At 42.5% G+C, this 23,737-nt stretch overlaps 1 protein-coding gene across 1 annotated transcript in view; it reads right to left on the bottom strand.

The window, feature by feature from the left end:
* The window catches only part of LOC148040860 (uncharacterized), a 216,828-nt gene that overhangs the window by 136,069 nt on the left and 57,022 nt on the right, over window positions 1-23,737 (bottom strand). Inside the window, exon 6 of the mRNA XM_087671097.1 lies at window positions 9,802-9,856. Coding sequence (XP_087527223.1) covers window positions 9,802-9,856 — 55 coding nt within the window. The remainder of the gene's footprint in view (window positions 1-9,801; window positions 9,857-23,737) is intronic.

Below are 23,737 nucleotides of genomic sequence, written 5' to 3'. Positions count from 1 at the left end.
ATTCTCTTGATACATTGGAGCAATCTTTATAATTGGGAGCTGAAGTTACATGGAAGCAATCATCATGGAACAAATTCTTATTGAAACTAGCATTATATTCTTCAATCTTGATCCATTGATAATGGATTGTGTTGAGAACTGATCGGTTGTGGTTCATCTACTACTCTTCATCAACATTATGAGGTAATCCTATTACTTTCAACTGAATCTCTCTTTTCATCCTGTTGTTGAACCAGTCCTACTATTGATAAAGAGAGATTGAGTGTAATAGATCCTCTAAAATCACCATTAAAGAGCATGTAGAATTCAACCTAGAATTAATTGTGATTGTTTGATGAATTCCCTTTCTTGCCCATTCACAAATTGATTACATAGTGCTATTCACTATCTACCTAACTTGGAATATGATTGGATGATTAAACATTGATGTTGTAGGACTGAAATAATGATAAAAATAATATGTCGAATATTTGTAAAAGCAATGAGTCACTGCAAAAGGATAATGCCCTATCCCTAACCCTTTTAATTCACACATTTCCTAATACCCACTTACATTTCATTGAAGAATCCAAAGGCTTTCTCAATCCATTCATAGCATCCTTGTTTGATTAGCCATTAGAATGTACTTGCTATGTTGATTCCCACAAGGAAAAAGTGAATGCCAAGTGAGTCGAGAAGACAATAGTGAGATGACCATCCCTTTCCTGATTATGACCCTGAAGGGGTGCACAACCGGCTTGAGGAGGAACTTTGCATGCCCCTCAAGTCTCAGAGCCCATGCTATTTTAAAGTTTAGGTACAAGTACATGCCCATTGACAAAGCTTGACAATAGTACAGCAATTATCAGCCCTATTTAGAGAGCTACAAGTGATTGAAGTTCCATAGGTACCATATTGGAAGAGGTGCAGGGCATCTTATGTTCTTTGGATACCTACACATGGTTATAGTTTCACAGGTCTATACATCAAGAACCTACCATTTCACAGGTCATTCTTGAGCCCTACAGGTGTCCAATAACTCTCTTCGGGTTGATACAGGGGTTGAGAGGGGTTACTCTCACACAGGGAACTCCCACACGGTCAAACAGGGCATGGCACTTACAGGTTGTGGACAAGATGCAAGAAACTTTTGCTCAGCACTTAAGATCCTATTACAAAAAATTGTGTACTAATCCATATTGAGAACTTGATAGCTCCTTACAAAGAGGGTATTCTAAGCTTCAATTCGAATTTTAAAAAAAATTCGATCCAATATCAAGAGCTCAAGTTATTGCTGATTTACTAACTGTAGGTACAGTGAGACAATAGCCAAACAACATACAAGGTGACATTGTTTATCATTGTTTCTCCTAAAGCCTTCAACCCAAGTTGCAATCTTTTCAAATCTGGCATATTCCCATATAATAAGCTTTCCATTGAGCTATTAAGCATTGGGATTGGAGCTATATTCTCAGAGAAATAAGGGATTTATTGACAAACAATCTACTACTACAGCATTGTTATCTAATGGTCAAGAACAAGAAGAAAAACCCTATTACAAAAGCATTGAATGAGGGTGTTCCAAGAGGACCAAAATTACACAAATGAAGCCAATAATTTTGAGCAAATAGATGAAGACTTAAGCATTGGAGTTGCTTACATCACACATCAAGAAATGGAGGATACACATGAACTACATGCAGTGAATGACTATTGTTACTGTCTAAAGAGCTAGAATATATGAATGATGGCATTTCCAAGGATTTGAAGACATTGAATGATGGCTTAATACATATAAATGAAGGTTTGTTGCAAGGCATGGCACACGTAAATAAGGGTATTACTGATCTGCAGCAAAGCAACAAATCTTTATTTCAAAAACTCATTTCAGCCATAAAAGAAATTGGTAGCAAGCCACAAAGGGAACCTCAATCTATTGATGACCCACATGCAATCTCTTTTATTGAAAATTTATTCCAACTAAACAAAGAAAGTTCTTAGCTACTTATGCATATTTTTGAAAGAGAAGAACCATCAAGGGTGAAGGGTAACCACCACTCTTCACAAATTCATGGCATTCATACCACAAGGCCTCAGTTCAGCAGCCCAAAAGATGGTCTTAGACATAAAGGAAAACAAGATAACAATCGATGGGATAATGATTATCATGGATGTGACCCCTTCTACAAGTCTTTTTACCATCATCCCTCTAATGTGCAAAAAGAAAATGTGGTTGATAATCAACTTCATGAAGATGGAAAGAATGATGAGAGAATATCAGCCCATGATCTCTCAAATAAACAGCATGTTTCAAACGGTCAACCCTCATCTCATGGTTTTGGGCAACCTACTTTTAGATAACTCTCTTGGAACAAAGATTCATCGAATCAACATTCTTATGGACAGTTATCTTACGATGAAAAGGAGTATAAGGAAAAAATCAACATCACTAATTTCAAAGGAGATAATGCTTTACCAGAAATGGATTAACAAGCTTGAATTGTACCTCACCCTTTATCCTCGAAGTGAAAAAGCCAAGATTTATTTTGTGGCTCAACTTGAAGGTTATGCCCATACTTGGTAGCGATACATGCGCAAGATTGGGCAAGACTTTCTCACTTGGGAAGAGTTCATTTAAGCAATGATTAATATTTTTGTTTTCCTTTGGAAAAAGAAAGGCTTCAAAGAAGATGGTATGCATATACTCAAAGAGGGATGTCCATTAGAGACTACTCCAACACCTACTTAAAACTCTCCATACACATGAAGACATTTCAGATTTTGCTAAGCTGAATAAATATATTTTTAGTCTTAACCTTGCCCTATCATCGAAGGTGAGAGCTCAACAACCAAAAACGTTGCATGAGGCCATACAATTGGCTAAAATATATTCTTTGAAGTACACGAGAGATGCAAGAAATTTCCAGCAAAGGAGTTTGGGCAATAACTTTTCCAATCCACCTACAAAATATAGGCAAGTTCTCAGCCAATCAAGAGACACTTTTAAGCAAGAAAACAAGGGTTATAACAGTCATAACTATTATAACAGAAAAGTGCCAACTTTTTCTATTGTTTATGCATCTAAACAAGGTGAAAATTATGCACAGAAACAAGGGTAAATTTTCAGAAATGTGGCTGAGACAAGAGGCAGTTTTTCAAGGGATGAAAGTGTTTCTAAACTACCCCAAAACAAATCCAATAACTTCTTCCTTCCTCACGATAAGCTTAGAGAAATGCATGCCAAAGGATTATGTTCTCAAATGTGGGTAGAAGTAGTCCCAAGACCATAAGCGGAAGTGCAAAGCAAGAATTCTAAAATCAATATGGCAATTAATCAAGATGTGGAAGTTAAGGAAGAAGAGGAATAGGAGGGCAATTTATTGCATGTTGATGCTTATCCAATGGTTGAAGAAATTCATGAAGAAGAGGATGTCACTAATGAAGAATTCTATGATCCTATGGACTGATTTCCATTTGATCCGAGTGGCACCAATGATTCTTATTCTTCCTTGTGTGCTATTTCACATGATGCATGGATGGGATGCAAAGGGAAAAGTACTCTTAGACACAAAGGTATCATTAATGGCAAGGTTGCACATCTTCTAGTAGGTACGGTCAGCACTTATAGCTTTGTCAACACCAAATCTTTGAGTGGACTGAAGTTACTACCCATTGACATGGAGTCATCCTTGCGGATACAAATTGCCAATGGAATAATGCTTCACCTTCAGAATGGAAGGAATAGATTAACAAGCTTGAATTGTATTTCACCCTTTATCCTCGAAGTAAAAAAGCCTAGATTTATTTTGCGGCTCTTCATTTTGAGGGTTACGTCCATACTTGGTGGCGATACATGCATAAAATTGAGCAAGACTTTCTCACTTGGGAGGAGTTCAAGCAAGCAATGATTGATGTTGTCATTTCCCTTTGGAAAAAGAAAGGCTTCAAAGAAGATGATATGCATGTGCTCAAAGAGAAATGTCCGTTAGAGACTACTCCAACACCTACTTGAAACTCTCCATGTACGTTGAGGGCATTTCAGATTTTGCTAAGCTAAATAAATATATTTTTGGTCTTGAACTTGCCCTATCATCGGAGATGAGAGCTCAATTTTTTGTCTTAACCTTGTCTTATCATCGAAGGTGAGAGCTCAACAACCAAAAACCTTGCATGAGGCCATACAATTGGCTGAAAGATATTCTTTGAAGTACAAGAGAGATGCAAGAAATTTCTAGCAAAGGAGTTTGGGCAATAACTTTTCCAATTCACCTACAAAATAGGGGCAAGTTCTCACTCAATCAAGAGACACTTTTAAGTAAGAAAACAAGGATTATAATATTCATAACTGTTATAACAGAAAAGTGTCAACTTTCCCTATTGTTTATGTCTCTAAATAGGGTGGAAATTATGCACAAAAACAAGGGTAAATTTTCAGAAATGTGACTGAGGCAAAAGGCAATTTTTCAAGGGATTAAAGTGTTTCTAAACTACCCAAAAACAAATCCAACAATAACTTCCTCACAATAAGCTTAGAGAAATGCATGCATGCCAAAGGATTATGTTTTCAAATGTGGGGAGAAGTAGTCCCAAGACCATAAGCGGAAGTGCAAAGCCAAGAATTCTAAAATCGATATGGTAATTACTCAAGATGTGTAAGTTGAGGAAAAAGAGGAATAAGAGGGCAATTTATTACATGTTGTTGCTTATCCAAAAGTCCAAGAAATTCATGAAGAAGATGCTACTAATAAAGAATTCTATGATCCTATGGACAGATTTCCATTTGGTCCGAGTGGCACCAATGATTCTTATTCTTCCTTGTGTGCTATTTCACATGATGCATGGACGAGATGCAAGGGAAAAAGTACTCTTAGACTCGAAGGTATCATTAATGGCAAGGTTGTACATATTTTAGTAGATACAGTCAGCACTCATAGCTTCGTCAACACCAAATCTTTGAGTGGACTAAAGTTGCTACCCATTGACATAGAATCATCCTTGCAGATACAAGTTGCCAATGGTACATATCAGTCTAGTAAAGAAGTGTGTCCATTTACTTCAACTGAACTATCGCCCTCTTACACAATACAAGTGGAGTTAATCACTTTAGATATGGGGCCTATTGACATTGTTATCGGTTGTAATTGGCTGAAAACCCTTGGCAAATTTACTTTAGACTTGGAACAAATATAAACGGAATTTAATTGGCAAGAGCAACACATAGAATTGAAAGACATAGACAACAAACATATAGAACTCATCTCCATAAAGAAATTGCGGAAGGAAATCAACGTTAAGTCATATATACTCACTCTTTTGCTTGTGAAAGTAGATGAAGAGCAGCTAGCGAATCAGCCATCTTCTTCTCCAAAGAAAAGGGATCCAAGATTGGAAGAGCTACTAGACGAATACAAGGATTTATTTTACCACCATCATCTTTGCCTCCAAAGCAAGAGGTTGACCACCCTATTAACTTAATGCCAAACACAAAGCCCATCAACAAACCTCCCTATCGCTTATCCAAGTTTGAGAGGAAAGAAGTGGAGCAACAAGTCAAAGAATTGCTACAAATGGGTTTAATTCAACCAAGTCAATCACCGTTTGCCTCTCCCGATCTTTGCCTCCAAAGCGAGAGGTTGACCATCCTATTTACTTGTTGCCAAACACAAAGCCCATCGATAAATCTCCCTATCGCTTGTCCAAGTTTGCAAGGGAAGAGATGGAGCGACAAGTCAAAGAATTACTACAAATGGGTTTAATTCAGTCAAGTCAATTGTCGTTTGCCTCTCCTGTTCTCTTAGTTAAGAAGAAGAATGGATCAATTCGTATGTGCATTGATTATAGGGATTTGAACAAGTCAACCGTCAAGAATAGATATCATATTTTCCGAATTGATGATCTTTTGGATAAACTTAAGGATGCAAAGGTCTTTATCAAAATAGATCTTCGTTCGGTTATCATGGAGATCAATGTTAAGTCATGCATCTTCACTCTTTTGCTTGCAAAATTAGATGAAGGGCAGCTACCAAATCAACCATCTTCTTCTCCAAAGAAAAGGGATCTAAGATTGGAAGAGCTACTAAAAGAATACAAGGATTTATTTCATCCACTATCATCTTTGCCTCCAAAGTGAGAGGTTAACCATCCTATTGACTTGTTGCGAAACACAAAGCCCATCAATAAACCTCCCTATCGCTCGTCCAAGTTTAAGAGGAAAAAGGTGGAGCAACAAGTCAAAGAATTACTATAAATGGGTTTAATTCAGCCAAGTCAATCATCGTTTGCCTCTCCCGTACTCTTAGTTAAAAAGAAAGATGTATCATTTCGTATGTGCATTGATTATAGGGATTTGAACAAGTCAACAGTCAAGAATAGATATCCTATTCCCTAAATTGATGATCTTTTGGATAAACTTAAAGATGCAAAGGTCTTTATCAAAATAGATATTCGTTTGGGTTATCATCAAATTCAAATGAAGGAGATGAGTTCAAAACAGCTTTTAGGATTGAAAAGGGATTATACCACTTCTTGGTTATGTCATTTGGTCTTTCCAATGCGCCCGCTACTTTTCAAGCCCTCATGAATAAAATATTATAGCCTTTCTCGTTCAAAACAGTCCTTGATTTCTTTGATGATATCCTTATATATAGCAAATCCAAGGATGAGAATTTGAAGCCTGTATGAGAGATCTTTGACACATTACGAAGACACACACTCTTTGCCAAGGTGACAAAGTGTTCATTCATGTAAGATGAAGTGAAATACTTAGGTCATAGTGTGGGAGAACAAGGCATTAGAGCGGATCCCAATAAGGTGAAATATATTAAAAATTTGCCTACTCCTACAAATGCGACCTCTTTGAGAGGATTCATTGGATTATCATCATTCTATAGGAGGTTCATCAAGAATTATGCTCATGTGGCAGCTCCATTGGCGGATAGGCTTAAAAAATAGACTTTCTTTTGGGACTCCATAGCCGATAAAAGTTTCAATGAGTTGAAATCTCTTTTAATTTCAGCACCTATCCCTGTATGCCCGGATTTCTCTAAGTTTATCATATGTGTGGATGCTAATGAAAGAGAACTTGGGACTATTTTATGCCAAGATCATGGAGTCATAGCTTATGAAAGCCGAAAGCTTGATGACAAGAAGCGTCAATTACATGTTTATGAGCAAGAGATGTTGGCAATATTGTACGCTATTAAAACATCGATCATGGTGTGCTAAAATACTTTCTTTCACAACCAAATTTGCCTCCTAAGCAACAAAGATGGTTAGCTACTCTTCAAGGATATGACTAACATTCAAGAAGAGTATTTGCTTGATGAACAAGCATCCAAAATGATGAAGAAATTGCAACAAGGTAAAGGAGAAAAGTATCCAAATTATAAGTGGCACAATAGTCTTTTATAGTATTAAAGACGGGTCTTCTTGACTCCTCAATCATCTTTCAAAGACCAAATTTTGTGAGAGATGCACTCTTCACCTTTAGGGGGACATCATGGTTTGTTCAAAACATTTGATAATATTCATAAAAGCTTTTATTGGAAGAGTATTTGTTAAAGACTATGTCATAAGTTGTCTTCCGTGTCAACAAAATAAGGATTCCACGCTTCTACCTTATGGTTTGCTTCAGCCACTGCCTATTCCTCATGGAAAGTGAACTGATATTATCATAGATTTCATAACAACATTGCCTGCAACAAAACATAGTGGAATAGCATTTATGTAGTGGTAAACCGGTTGACTAAATCGGTCCATTTCATCCCAACTAAGACTCAATTTACAGCAAAGCAAGTGGTTGATTAGTTTATGGAATGTGGATTTAAGCTTCATGGAATGCCAATGAAGATTGTGTCCGATCATGACACTAAATTTATGGACAGCTTTTGGAGGAGTTTGTTCTCTTCTATGGGGACTATTTTGACTCCTAGTACGGCTTATCATCCACAAACGGATGGGCAAACCGAATGAATCAATAAATGGCTAGAGGTTTACTTGCATCATTTTTCCCATGATACACAAAACACATGGGACCATTGGCTTCATCTTGCAAAGTCTTGTTATAATAAATAAGGTTCAAGTGCCTTCTGCATTGTTTTATGATTATGTGAATCCTAATGCTCGTGAAGAGTTGAAGAAGATGGAGGCTCTTATGAAGCAATGCAAGGATAACATTAGAAAAGCTCAAGAGACAATGAAAACCTATGTGGATGAGAAAAAAAGACATGTGGAGTTTGACAAAGGTGAATGGATTTTCTTGAAGGTTCCAAAATCCCGTTATGCTTCTCTTAAGGGAGAACATAATAAACTTGCTCATAGGTATTATCATTATGGTCCATACCAAATAATTATGTGAGTTGGGGATCTTGCCTATCAACTTGATTTACCTTCAACTGCACGTATCCACAATGTTTTTCATGTATCTCAGCTAAAAAGGTATGTTGTCCCTGAAATTCAAGTTCTTGAAGAACTACCTCCCCTTGATGAAGACGGTTTGATCAGTTATGAACCTAAAAAGATTGTTAGTAAGCGGAAGAAGGTTCTAAGGAACCGAGTTATTGTGAAGTATCTTATAAAGTGGAAGGGTTTGCCTATGAAAGTGTCTTCTTGGCAACATGCTTCGTATTTGGAATAATTTTCATGGCTTCTTCAAGAGGATAATTCACTCACTGAGCAATAATATATTTCTGTACTAAAATCAATTGCTTTATCTTCATTAAATTTTGATTTGAATGGCATGATTGGATACTCTATATTGTTTTCTACATTTCTATAGCTCACACATGGAAATTGGACACATCTACTTCAAGATATGGCCAATTTTGTACTACAGCCTGTTTTGGACAGCCTACAACAATTTGTTCCACTTGCATGGTCATTCTTCATCGACTTATTTGGTCTTCTTCAGCATAGAGTTTTATTTTAGTATGATTTTATCTATTTCAAGCTATTCTTGTATTCATCCTTGTATCTTGTCCCAAATTCAGCTTTGAGAACAAAGCTCTTCTAGGCCGGGATGGCTTGTAATAGAGTAAAAATGCCTTAATGCCTTAGCCAATATTTAGCCTACTAAGGTTAAGTATCAAAGGCTAAGTTGTAACTTGCCAAGGATCTTTTTGTCATGTTTCTAGCATTTCATATTTGAGGTCTCAACCTCCCACCATCTAAGAGGGTGCATACTCTTGGCCACCATAGCATTAGGGTGCATACCATACTACAGCCTCTCATGAGCTCATTCTCAACCATTAATAGTAATATGATTTCAGCCTAGCCACCTTGGCTATGGTTTCTTAGCAATTTAGTCTATTTCCCTGTATTTCCAGTTTAATTGTTTGATGTGGGAGTTAGCTCCTTTACACTACCTTAAAAGAACTCATAAGTAATCTATGCTTTCGAACAAGTACAACTAGACATTTTATATCCTCTAATCCACAGAAGTACCGCAAACCTTGTTACTATTAGAATCACAGCATTAACAATGTCCAAGGTAAAGCATCTAAAGCCCACATCATATAAAAGTTGGATTCTGTGCAAGAACCCTAGTAGTGAAAGAATTACTTCAAATATATCATAGGCTCACCACAATACACATTCACAAACAGATATTTAAGAAACCATCAAAGCATTACTGGTTATCTAGGATATGCTTTCATAAGAACTTCCCAAATTTGTGAGTGCAGAAATGGCAAGGTGCAAATAAACTTAAAATGATAGACCAAAATAAGAAGCCAAGACCAAGGTTTCTTTCAAAGACATTCCATGCAAGACATTTTAGGACATGAAACCTAGAGTACAAAATAAATCCTTTAAATCCATTCGCACCTTTTTAGTGCAGCACTTGATTGGTGTTGGTGGAAAGACAATCTCATCCGGAAGGCTGAAAATAGCTAGAAAAAATACCAAAATACATGTCACATTATGTCACATATGAAGATCACAGTTCTTAGTAATAGTTTTACATCGATCAATACTTTTTGAGTAATCAAGAAATAAGATGATCTATACACAAAAACCCTTGAGATCACATTTAAAATGTCAAAAATATGCATATTCTACAATGTTGCATGCTTAGGCCATCTACCAATGTAAAACTACCACCATTCCCAAAATGCAAAAGTTCCACATGCATACTAGCCAAACGCCAAATTATTTTCTTATTGAAGAACCTTGATACATAGAAGAGAATAAGAAGACCAAGAAGAAGGAGGAGCAAGAGAAGGAAAAGAAGAAAAAGAGAACATATTAACATCTACTAAAGACCAGATCTGCCTATGAGACATATCCATGTAAAGAGGAATATCCTCATGATATCATTAAGGTAAAAATAAAAAATGAAAAGGAAAAATCCTACCTAAATGTACAATAAGTGTAGGCATCATCATCTAGGAAAGCCCTCAATGTATACAAGTATGTCCATCTAGAGATGTGAAGCTATATGCATATGAGATACAATAGCACTATCCAATGAGTATAGGGGGATGTAAAATGCATAGCTCCCCGTGCCTTGCTGGATTGGATGGCCTCCCGAATTCATGACAGGTTCGTGTACTAGAAATCTTAGAGCTGGCCTGTACATGTCAAACTAAAAGTTGCTCAATGCATTATGATCAATATGATTTCATTTTTTCTTCCATTGCTTCCTTGGATTAAGAAGTCCCTTTTGGAATTGGTTCAGCCTATCAGATTCATGTTGTGGAAAAAGAAAGGCAATCGTTTGGGTCAGCTATGGATTTCGTGGTAGCATGTGACTACTCCTAAAAGGATAGGGGGTGCCGCTTTGTTGGATGTTAATTTGCGTATGGCCACTTTGAGGCTATCCCTTTTGCACGCTCTATGTATATAGAGTCATCCTTGGTTAGATATTGCTAAAGTTTTCATAGAAAAGACAGGCATCTCTCATGGTAGCACAGTTATTCGTGCTTCTTGGTGGCATGTGTTTAATTCCACGAGGCCTATTAAGGTCTCCCAGTCCTTTCTCCTTTCTCATTTGATTGCATCCTGGTAGGAGTTGCTATGCTTTGCAATTTCATGCCCTCCTAATATTCGTAAGGAGGAGAACTCGCTGCAAGGAGAAGTATTGGCTTCCTCAAGGTTTTTGGATTGGCTGCATAAAGATTTGCACCGAGAAAAGTTTAATTAGATGGCTCAGTTGGGGTTGCAAACAGTCCTTTATGGTGTCATTCCTAGGCAGCCCCATCTTTATTCTTTCAAGCATATTTGTCAGCACTTTAGGGTGCCTCGCAGATATAATGACATTTGGTCGTCCATACAAGAATGTCTTCAAAGGTTCTCTCCTTTGCTTGCGTTACAGCCATTGTATCCATGGCGTGACTGGATGTTTCTACTTCCTGATGATTTTCAGAAAAGGTCAACTAATCACATATATCATCAAACGGTGGAAGCCAAGACATGGGTCACTGGGAAAGTTAATAGATTATGGCATCTTCGGGATAGCAAAAAGAAGTGGCGAGAAAGATTCATCCAGCTTTGGAAGTCCAAGGTTCCGTATCACAGTAAAGTGTTCATGTGGAGGCTGCTAACTAGAGGTCTTCCAATAAGAGATCTGCTCCACGCTCAAAAGATCTCTACTGGTCGTTGTGTATTCTGCACTACATGTGATGAGACATTGCTTCACCTCTTTGTCTCTTGCCCTATTGCTCAACAGATCTAGAGTTTTATTTCCCGAGTATAATCCTTGGCGACTCAACACCGCATACTAGCTCATTCGTGGATTATGGGAAATATGTCCTCTATGTCTTCTTTGCATTCAAATTATTCTTGCCTTTTCCATTTCCTTAGATGGACAACCCTATGGCATATTTGGCATACTTAGAATGCCTTTATTTTTTATTCAATATCAGGCATCCATGGGCATGTGGCACGTATTTGTGGTTTAGTGCTATGGCAAATCTCTTCTATGATGTCAGCCGACCTGGTTCTTCGTGATATTGCTGCTCCTGGTTGGTTATTGTTCTCTCTACTCTAGCTATCCTTCTGTGTGATTAATTAGTGTTACTCATGTAGTAGGTTGTTCTTATAGCCTACTGGCTTCATTATAGTTGTTTCCGTCCTGTTTGGTTGGCCTGAAGGCCTGATGCAAATATATCCATACATTAATATACTCTTGTTTACGAAAAAAAAAATGAAATAACTAGGTGGGGGCTCCAAGAACAAGCTCTTAGGGGTCAGCACTGGCTCAATGGGCCAAGCATGTCTCATGCCACTGTCAAATCTAGATGAACTCTCACTAGTGGAAGTATGGCCTTATCCTGCTAAATACAATTGGTCATCATCCAGCCCTAATCTCCTATGCTCTCTACAAGAACAACCCTCTCAGTCTCGTTGTCCCTATATCTATATGTCCCCTAACTTGTGCAGATCCCATACATACATACATACATACATACATATAGAGAGACACAAAGAGAGAGAGAGAGGAGAGAGAGAGAGAGAGAGAGAGAGAGAGAGAAATAGATATGAGAGAGAGAGAGAGAAGAGAGAAGTGGCGTGCGATGGTGGACCTGTGGACGTGCGTTCCTGTCGGCGGACGTTCTCCCCCTGACCAGCGGTTCTGTGTACCTGCCTCGTGCGCTGCCTAACACCTTCCATCACCAGCACAGGGTCGGTTTTGCCCTGCTCGAGCCCTGCCCTCGCCCACCTGTGAACAGCCGCTGGAACCGTCCTGCGAACAGGTGTGCCTCCTACCATCCTGCGGCGTCCTGCTCTGAGAGAGAGAGAGAGAGAGAGAGAGAGAGCGCGAGGAAGATCAGACCTTCTTCAGTCTGCGGCTGGAATCGGCCGCTGGCATCCGTCCGCCGCTTTCTCTCTGCTGCAGCAGTGGTCGTCGCTCTGGTAGGCTCTGCATCAGGTTTCATGCCCTTGTCTATTCCACCAGAAACCCTAAGTTCAACAGTCGCCCTGCTCCTAGAGCCGCCAGCGTCTTCTGTTCCGGCCGCCCTGTCCACGCCCAGATGCCCTGTCACTGATGCCCTATTCATGATAGCATCCTCCTGACGCCCTGTTCCCGGACACTGCTGACGGACCCCTGCCTGGCATCCCAGCCTGTCCCGTCCTGCTGTGGAGACCGCCCGGCCTGTGCTTCGCCTGTCTGCCCCTGCACGGAGACAGAAAAAAGAGAAAGCGAGAGAGCCGGCAAAACAGAGGGTCAGTCCTCCTTCGAGATCAAATCATCATATACGATGGCTGGTTTGGATCTGGACTTCATAGATCAAACAGTGGCAGCACTGGGCCCGGATTCCGATGCGGAGGAACCTGAGGATATGGTTCCGTGCAACGAAGAGATGCCCCCTGGTCCCGACATCCAGCCTGCGGGTAAACGTACCAAGCATGCTTCGGAAGAGATAGGCGTTTCTCAGGATCGGTCCTATGCCCAGGTTGCCTCGGATTCGGTGGACTCTCAGGAAGTGGACTGGGAACACTTGCTGGAATTTGCAAACACTTTGCTTGGCGATTATGTTCAACATAATCAGGAAGCCTTTTCTGACTCTGCACCTGACGATGTGCTGGACGCCACCGTGGATCCAAAAACTGTCCTACGCTCTTTTTCGGTATTTTATGATCACGCTGTGATACTTTTCTTCACTGGTCGAATCCCGTTGCTTTCCCGTATTCGCCAGTGGTTGCAACATCTGCTACAAGGGGACTGTGTTGAAGAGATTTTTGTTGGCTCCCGGGGTTTTTTTGAGGTCCTGTTGAAATCAGAGACGCACCGTGCTGCTCTCCTGTCTAAACTGCCTTTGTTTTTTGACCGCCGGTTGGTTCATGTGGTTCCATGGCGTCCAATGGCAGATTTTCAGCGTCTGCTGCAACGTGAATGCCCGGTCTGGGTCGAGGTGGAAAACTGTCCGGTTGTTTATTGGCCGCTATTGAAAGATGCCATGGCCGTTGTGGGCACTGTTCTGGTCCCTCCCAGTCCCCGGGCCGTGAATCGCAACCGCTTGTGTATGCTATGGGACACTGCAAGAAAAAGGCCTGCCTGGTTACGCCTCAATTGCCCTGGCATGCACCCATTACACTTTCGTTTGAAATGGGGCAATTTTGCAGGGCATTGCTTCTCCTGTGGACAGTTGGGGCACTTTATGGCCGAGTGCCCGGAACAGCAACACACTTCCCATGATGGCCATGTTGTGCCGCCCATGGAAGAGATGGTGTGTGATGCCCCATCGCTGGATGCTACCCATCAGCCCCAAGCTTTGGCCAAAGGTAAACAACAGGTTGCGGGTCTGGATTCTAGCGCCACTAATTGGGTGGAAGTCCGTGCAAAAAAAGGCAACAGGGTTGTTGCGGCCATGGAGAACAATGTGCCTATTACATCACAAGATTCCATGCGTACATACATGCGAAGGAAGGAAATGCAGTCTTCTGAGCGCTCGGCTCCTGCTATGGTTTCCTCTGCCCCCCGTCATCAGCCCGCTAGGAAAATGTCCTCGGATCGGTCAAAGGGTCCTTCTGCTAAGCTGGCATTTGATACCAGAGGTAATGTCATTACCCCGTGGGACCGTCGTTATCCCCGTTCCATCCAAAAGCCAGCAGATATGCCGTCTACTTCCAAATCTGGTCCGCAGAACTCTTTTGCAGTGTTGGCAGATTTCTTGGACGAGGGAGTCCTGGACATTCTCGCTGACAAAGTCAAATCGAGGCAAGCAGTGCCTCGTACCTGATTTTGTTTTGAGTATACATGAAAATCGCCACGTGGAATGTGCGTGGAATTTGTTCTCGACACAAGCAACATGCTATGTGGACTGTGTTGCATGAAAATCAGTGGGATGTCCTGTGCGCTGTTGAGCACAAGAGTCACGGTGAAGCCGGAAAAGTGGTAGATTGCCATGGCTTTAGATTGTTTTATGCTGGGTCGCAGGCCATGCATTATTCGGGTGTGCTCATGATTGTCCATGACAAATATCAGCCTGTTCTGATTAAAAATGATGTTCATGGCCGTTTTTTGGTGATTGAAATTATATTCGAAGGGGAAATCTTATGGCTACTTGGCCTCTATGCTCCGAATGATTCCTTATCTCGTCGGGCGCTTTGGCAAACTTTGCAGGCCTCCTTGTCACTTGGCAGACGGGGCTTCTTCATGGGGGATTTCAATATGTGTGTGGATTCCTCCCAGTCCACATCAGAGCATTCGGTGATGGATACGCCGGAAAGTCGTATGTGGCAGGCGTTGGCTCTTGACGTCCTCAAGCAAGATCTCTGGTCCTGGCTACACCCGTCCGCTACAGGGTTTACTTTCCATTCTGCCCAGTATGCAACAACATGGTCGAGATTGGATCGTATATATATCATGCAGAATGATGATTTTCTTCCTGAGCTGCTCGAAATAAAAGTATTGCAGCAATATGCCCTGTCGGACCATTTCCCTCTGCAGCTTGAGCTGCTTGCACAACCCATTGCCCCGTTCAAGCAATTTCTGGAGAGACTCCCTTTGCGTTTCAATTCGTCTTACCAGAAGCATGCCATCTTTCAGGGCTATATGCAGCAATTGATTGACAGATTTCTCTTCGACTTCTCTTCTCAGGGCACTGCGTCATTCGAACGATTGCTCTCTAATGTGCAGCGGGTTGCTCGGCAGTATGGGATCCACCATGCCTCTCTTTGTCGGCAGCGTCGCAAGGCAGCCGAGGACATGCTGGCTTTGGTTCGTTCTCTGCTGCTGGACACTCCGGATGATGCATTTCTGCTCGCACTGGACATGCGAGTGGCGGATCTTATTAAAGAATTCCAATTGAAATCATATCAGCAGGCCAAACTGCAACATCTGACAGAGACGTTGCAAGATAATGCATGTCAAACCCATAAATTCTTTCGAGCTCTTCACGCCTCTCCTGCCAGGGAGAATATGACCAGACTCGAGGATGCAAAAGGCCACCTTATCATGGATCCGCAGACTATTGTGCAGATGTGCAGGAATTATTTCCGTGACCTTCTCGGCACCACTTCTCCACCTTCAGATCAAATCACTCAGGCCCGTTCGGATTTTTATGACCTGGTCCGCAATCAGCTACCGCAGGACATGCAAGCTATTATGGAGTCCGATATTTGTGAGGCAGAGGTTATGGACGTCTTGTTACATTTGCCCAAGGATAAAAGCCCGGGTTGGGATGGTCTCACCAATGAGTTCTTTGAAGCTTTTGCTACCCAACTGGCGAAACCATTGCAGGCCTTGTTTCAGCAGGTATGGCAAACCGGGATCATGCCTTCCTCATGGAAAGAAGGCCTTATTAAACTGCTTCCAAAAGTTCCTTCGCCATCTACATTGACACAGTGGCGCCCCATTTCCTTGATGGGTTCAATGTACAAAATCTTTTCCAAAATAATGGCGAATCGGCTTCATAAGCATCTCCCGGCCATTGTGCATCCTCTACAGTATGGTTTCATTAAGGGCCGAAATATTCTGCACAATGTATTGAATGCTCAACTAGCTATTGATTATGCAAGGCATTCTAACCAGGAGGTAGTACTGATTCAATTGGACCTGGAAAAGGCTTTTGACTATCTGGATTGGTCTTTCGTTGCTGAACTTATGTCGGCTATGGGCTTTGGTCCCCGGATGTCTCGTCTAATCTACACCATTAGCGCTGCGGCGTCTTCGCGAGTCATGCTGAACGGTGGTGTTACTGAGCCATTTGTACTTGCCCGCTCAGTCAGACAAGGATGCCCTTTGAGCCCGCTATTCTTTGCCCTCGCGACACATCCAGTTCTTTCCATGTTATCCCATATGGTAGCCTCTTCTCAGTTGGCCGGTCTGTCGCTTCCTTCAGGACAGCACTTCATTAGCCAATCCCTGGCGGATGATACTTTTATGATTTTGCGGGCGGACAAGGACAACCTCAAGCGCGCATTGGATGTTTGGGGCATCTTTGGCCAAGCCTCCGGCCTTCGCATCAATGCGCTCAAATCAGCCATTCTCAGCTGCACGGAGTCGGATTTGCAGTCCTTGGACTGGCAGGGTCTGGTTGTTCCTCGTGGCTCCATTGTCAGGCACCTTGGGTACCCTTTGGGTGTCGACGTTCCACCAAAGCAGCTTCTGCAGTGGATTTCTCAGAAAATGGTGGCCAAGTTTATGTATTGGAAATCTCAAGCCTGGCCCTTCCATATTCGTCTCAAAGTGGCACAGACAATTATGTTGCCAATGCTGACATATTTTTTGCCATTGTTGCCCTGGACTACTACGACTCTCAATGTTCTTACTCAATCTATTCGCTTCATGCTATGGAAGAAGGACTCATTGCATGCAGGTATTTCCTGGATTTCTTGGTCGCATGCCTGCACCCCTAAACGCATGGGCGGCGGAGCTATTTTAGATGCCCAAACTCACATGCAGGCACTCCGTTGGTCTCTCTTTCGCGCCATGTGCTCGGATCATCATCCATGGGTCGATATAGCCCATTATTTCCTTGAGAGCCATGGGCTTCTACATGGCAATACCCAAATCCGGACTTCTTGGTGGCATGTTCTTAATGCTGATTCAAGATTCTCCAGTTCTTCTTCGTCGCTGCTCAATCATTTGGTATGTTCCTGGAAACGGGTCCTTCTAAAGGCTCAGTGGCATCCGGCGGAGGATCGCTTAACTACGAATTCTTTTCAATTGGAATTATTGGCAGTCTCGCGTTTACTTGCATGGGAAGGCAAAAATGAGCTTAGATCACAATTCAACCGGATGGCTCGTTTGGGCTTGTCTTCGGTCGCGGATGCCACCCTTGCTAGTCGCAATGTGCTTATATCTTTTCGTACAGCCAGGAGGCTTTACAGGATTCCGCGGGGATATAGGCCTTTATGGGAACAGCTTTTGCGGATGCTCCAGAGCAGACAACCCTTTCCTGGCCTTGCTTCAGATCACCCCTGGCAGGATTGGGACCTACAAGGCCGGCTGCCTTTAAGCAAAGCTTCTGCTAATCCAGTTTATCATATTCTGATCAAAGATCAACAATGGTTAGTTACCGAAGCCAATGCTTTATGGGGCTTACGAAAATCCCGGTCCTGGTGGAGGGCAACTGTGATGGAGGGCTGGTTGAACAAGACCCCCTTCAAATGTAAAGTATTTCTTTGGAGAGTGATGATTGGTGGTCTCCCGCTTGCGTCGGCTCTTTCCAAGCGACGAATCTCCAATGGCAACTGTTTCTTTTGTACCACTGCGGTGGAATCAGCCCGCCACAGATTTATTTCTTGCCCTGTCGCAACAAAAATCTGGTTCTTTTTGTCGGCTATTTGGCAAGGAGCGGTTGGATTCACCCTACGCCCATTTGATTGGGTTTTCGGGCAGCCCAAATACCCCACTCCTGCACAGCCACATATGAAACTCATGTATCATTTTCTTCGATATTGGGACTGTTGGCATAACTGGACCATTAGGAATGCTTTTCTTTTTGACTCCGCCTATAATGTTCAGCGACATATTGCGAGGCTTAAGGGCCTTTTGTATTGGCAGTTGGATCTTCTCCGGCATTCTGATTTGCTCTCTAGGGAGGACTTCCGTCCCTGGCTTATGGCAATTTCATCTGCCCCCTTGCCATAACTTTGTAACTTGTAGCACTTAGCCCCTCTTCACATGATGGCCTGGATTGGCGTCATGTATCTTGTAATCAAGATATCTTGTACTTTTTTTCGTAATTAATACAATTACCTTTTACGAAAAAAAAAAAGAGAGAGAGAGAGAGAGAGATTAATTCTTTTGGCTAACCTTTTGGCTTCATTTCTAATGTGTTTGGGTGGCCTTTTTGCTTCACTTGTGATTGCTAGGATTTTCTTAGTTATGTAAATACTTTCATCTAATTTAACCTTCACAAAAAAGAACAAGATAAATTATTTCACAAAAGGGGAGAGAGAGAGAGAGAGTATGTGTGTAATACCCAAATTCGGAGGATCACGAGCTTGTGCATGGTAATACTCAAATTCGGAGCTCCTGGTGGCATGTTCTTAATGCAGACTCTCGGTTTTCTAGTCCTTCATCATCCCTGCTTGCTCATTTGGTATGTTCATAGAAATTGGTTCTCCAGAAGGCTCAGTGGCATCCAGCAGAGGACCACTTAGCTACTAACTCTTTTCAACTGGAATTGTTGGTAGCCTCGCGATTACTTTCTTGGGAAGGCAAACATGAGCTCATACCAAAATTTAACCGCATGGCACGTTTGGGCTTGCCTTCAGTTGCAGATGCCACCCTTGCCAGTCGCAATGTGTTGATATCGTTTTGTACAGCCAAGAGGCTTTTCAGGATCCCTCGTAGATACCGTGATTTATAAGGACAGCTTTTGATGGTGCTCCAGAGCAAACAACCCTTTCCTGCCCTTACTTCGGATCCTCCCTGCCAGGACTGGGACCTTGCAGGCTGGCTGAATTTGGAAAAGGCCTCAGCTAACCAGGTGTATCATCCTCTGATTAAAGATCATCAATGGCTGGTTACTAAAGCTAATATTGTATGGGGATTGCATAAATCTCAGTCATGGTGGAAGGTAACTGTGATGGAGGGCTGGTTGAACAAGACACCTTTCAAATGCAAGGTCTTTCTTTGGAGGGTCATGATTGGTGGTCTTCCTCTTGCTTCAGCCCTTTCCAAGCGTCGAATCTCCAACAGCAATTGTTTCTTTTGCACCACTAGTGCGGAATCGGCCCGTCATCGATTTATTTCTTCCCTTCTCGCTAAGAAAATCTGGTCACTCTTGTCAGCGGTTTGGCAAGCAGTGGTTGGTTTCTCGCTAAGCCCTTTTGATTGGGTCTTTGTGCGGCCCAAATACTTCACACCGGCACAATCACATATGAAGATCTTGTTTCACTTTCTTAGATACTGGGGCTGTTGGCACAATTGGACCATTCGAAATGCTTTTCTTTTTTATTCAGCCTCTAATGTTCAGGGACATATTGCTAGGCTTAAAGGTCTCTTACATTGGCAAATAGATCTCATTCAGCACTCTGACTTACTCCCTCGGGAGGACTTACTTCCCTGGCATATGGCAATTTCATCTGCGTCTTTGCCATGACTTTTGTAACTCTTTTGTCGTTTAGTACTTTATAAATATAACATCCATTACGAAAAGAGAGAGAGAGAGAGTATATTAACGTCTCTAAAAGGCCAATGTGGCCTATGAGACCAAAGCAGTGCATACAATGATGGTGTGTTTCTCATCTGGAACGACAAAAAGATGAAAAACATGCCTATAAGACTGAAAAAGAAATGAAATACTGTCCTATAAAAGGGAAACATGTCAGTGATCTGAAAGTGAGAGTAGAGAAAGGAAAACTCTCCATCAATGATATGTCTATTCTCTAGGGAGGTGTATCTCTGCATGGCTGAGGCATCTCGGCATCTGTCTCTTATGGCACTCAATGATGGCTTTAATTTGTCTGTGGTGTGGATGTCTAGGCCTTCGTCCGGGTGGACGTGGGCGCCTAGACCGGCTAAGTGTGACTGCTCTATCCAAAGGGACACCTACAGAAGATGAGGTCCAATGATGATGTACTCCTGTAGGTTGTGTGGCAGTAGTAGTGGTATCTGCCATACTCTATCGTGTATCAGTGAAAAGTCAGTGACTGCTCTCTGTCTATGTGAGCCGAGCTGTGGGGGCCTCCTACTCCGTAGAATTGTTGTTCTGCGCCTCTGGAGCTCCAAGAGGAAAAATCCCAAGCATCTTTGATCCTCAAACTGCATGATCCATCTCAGGGGTCCAAAACCCTCTCGAAACAGACAATGGTATCTACCTCGTATGTCATAATATACAGTGCATCGGCAGATGTAGTGTTCCTCCGTCTCTGGCTCTCTGTCGCATAGTGGGCATATGCGTTCTTCTATCTATATAACCTCCCATCTGCCTGTCTCAATCCTCAGGTAGTGGGATGAGGTGCGGATCTAACCAATAACTGTGCGTAGTTCATGAGGCAGCTGTGTGTCCATGTAATTGGGTCGGGTGATGAAACCATCCTCAGATACCTGAAGGAAGTGGGTCTGGTAGTGTGCCATCCTCGTGCCATGGGGGGAGGGGGATCCGATCCAGGTCCTCTCCGTATCTAACTTCAGTATGTCTGCTCTGATCACGTGGTTTAGCTCTGATCGGCTTAGGTCAAGTGTAGGGCAATCCAGACTATAGTCAAAGGGGGGTAGTCTGTCAATCTGTAGCCCATGTAGACTCATCCATGTACTCATCTGAGCATACCAACAGTGTCTGTCACCGTCTGCTGCTAGTTGTCTACAAGAGGCCAGGGCTAGCCGTGGGTATCTATCTTCGGGGAGCTCCCATAGTCTATGTATGAAAGTCACTGCCTGGACCAAGGCCTCAACCACCATGGGTGATGCTCCCAACTCAGCTCTGATAATCTCATGTGGGGTCGAGCTCTTCGCTTGTATCATGCGTGAGATCATCATGACCAATGGTCTTTCCATATGCTCCCATCCGTCATAGTATTCCTTCTCTGGTCCATCCTGGTCTCCCAAAGGCTGTCTCGTGTGAAAGAGACTCGGACCCCATATAGCTGCCCCATATAGGAGTATGGGTGTAACCAGGGTGTCAAAAAGCCACAGTTTGGTGCACGGCTCATGAAATTATATGTGAGCACATTGCCTCTCCAATGCACCTAAGGCTGCATATGCTTTTGCCAAACGAGCCTCTGATGTCTCTCTCCAAGAGAACTGTGGTCCCTTCAATGTGACCCCCAAATAAACATACCGCCTAACAATCTCCACTGGCTCTCCGTCAAAAGTAAACTGGTGCTCAGCTCTTGTCACCCAAGCAGCTGAAGTGTTAAATACCATAACTTTAGTTTTCCCAAGGTTCACCTTAAGATCTCTATCTCTGCAAAAAGTTGATAATGCATCCAAGTGTCTATTTAGTCCCTCAGGTGAGTCAGATATAAGTACAATATCATCGACATAAAGCAGTAATGGTATCAACACTCCAGCTAGGCTGGCTCCGGCCCTACCAGTCCTTTCCACATATTCTGAAATTTCATCTATATACAGCCCAAAAAGTGTCGATGAAAGTGGACAGCCTTGTTTCACCCCAATGGTGCTATTGACTGTATCTGAGATGCCCTCAGGTGTTCGTATTCTGCCTATCACTGTCTCATACAGGGCATAGATACTCCACTATATCTCTACGGGCACATCAATGTTTTGCATTCTTTTCATGAGTCTAGCACGTGGCACTCTGTCAAAGGCCTTGCGAAAGTCCACAAAACAACAACAGATTTTTTTCTTGAATGCCTTGCCTTCTTCAATGATTGCCCTAAACGTAAAGATATGGTCTAGAGTTGTATATCCCCTCCTCAAGCCAGCCTTGCCTTTTGACCTCAGGCCATGCATCTCAGCCCATTCACTCAATGCTTGTTCCACGATAGAGCCATATATCTTGGCCAGCATGTGTCCAATCATGATAGTTCGGTAGTTACTAGGTAGCGCAGGGTCTCCACTCTTAAAGAGTGGCACAATAATATGGTCTGACCAACAGGTTGGAAATCCCTCACAAACTGCCCTATTAAAGATGTGAGCCAGCGTTGGTGCCAGAATATCACAGGCATGCGTGAAGTGTTCAGCCACTAAACCCTCATGGTCTTGGGCTCTTCCATTTTTCAGTTTCCATATGGCATTCCTCACTTTTTTTTCTGTGAAAAATCTGCAATTTGCTGGTCTTGAGGTTGAGGGAAGTGGCATAGGCTCTTGGCCAGGAATATCATAGAGTGTGCAAGCATATCCATGCCAATCATCCGGTCTAGTAATTTGTAGGGGTGGCTGGTTCTCGTGCATCTTTTTCCATGCTCTCTTGCTGTCCTGCCCCAAGAACATGGAATACATTTCTGTTTCTAGTCTGCTCAGGTATTCCCGCTTCTTTTTGCGTACCAACCGTCTGAAGAGTATTCGAGCATGCTTATGTGTACATATGCCAAGTGACATCTCTTGCTGAAAACGTGCTCGTGTCTCTCTGCACTCATCATCATACCAGCCATTCTGTGGAGCATTACCTCGTGGAGGTTTATCTGACGGTGTAGTGTGTGGGAAAGCGTATGCTACTGAAGTGTGTATTATCTCGGCCAACTGTCCTGTAAACTCATCCAGAGAGGCCTATGTGTCTAGCTCCCTCAATGCATCTCGCACAGTAATGCTGTATATGTGTGAGGTCGCTTCCAAAAAATCATAGCGTGGTAATTTTGGTATGTGTGACTGTGCTTCGTGTATATGCCCATATTGCATTGTGAAAGCTAGAATAGCATGGTCTGCTACTAATCCAATTGGTCTGTCTGAGATTTCAAAACTTTTTATGCCAGATAGCAAGTTGGGTGATCCAATCAAATAGTCCACTGTGCTTGACCCTTTCTTGTTATTCCAACATGTGAAGCCATTAGATCTTGGCCACTGTGGTAGCCCGTTAAGGATGGCCAAACTATGTGCACTTCCCAGTGCCAGTAGGTGTGTTCCATATTCTATTATCTCTCTATCTTGGGCTGATCTAACTAATCCCACTTCATCTAATGCAATATCTCTAAATATCTCATCACTAGCATCAAAGAAAGCAGATTGGTTGTTTCCTGTGCGTGCATTAAAGTCTCCTGCTAGTAGAACATCCCCAATTCTCATGTATCCCATTATGTCCTCATATAGTGGTGTATACGGGGATGCCTCTTTAGGGGCAAACTTAGAGTGTGCAGGGGGAAAATAGCATATGGCAATATACATGTCTCGAGTTCTGCTTGTACGTAACCTGATCCACATGTATCTTGCCTCTACATCTCTATGTACCACTTGGACTGTATC

The sequence above is a fragment of the Lygodium microphyllum genome, chromosome 1, assembly GCF_053477565.2.
Source record: "Lygodium microphyllum isolate KBCC chromosome 1, Lygodium_microphyllum_v1.1.10, whole genome shotgun sequence".
NCBI lineage: Eukaryota > Viridiplantae > Streptophyta > Polypodiopsida > Schizaeales > Lygodiaceae > Lygodium > Lygodium microphyllum.
Note: the sequence above shows the minus strand (reverse complement) of the source record. Positions and strands in the feature narration are given on the sequence as shown.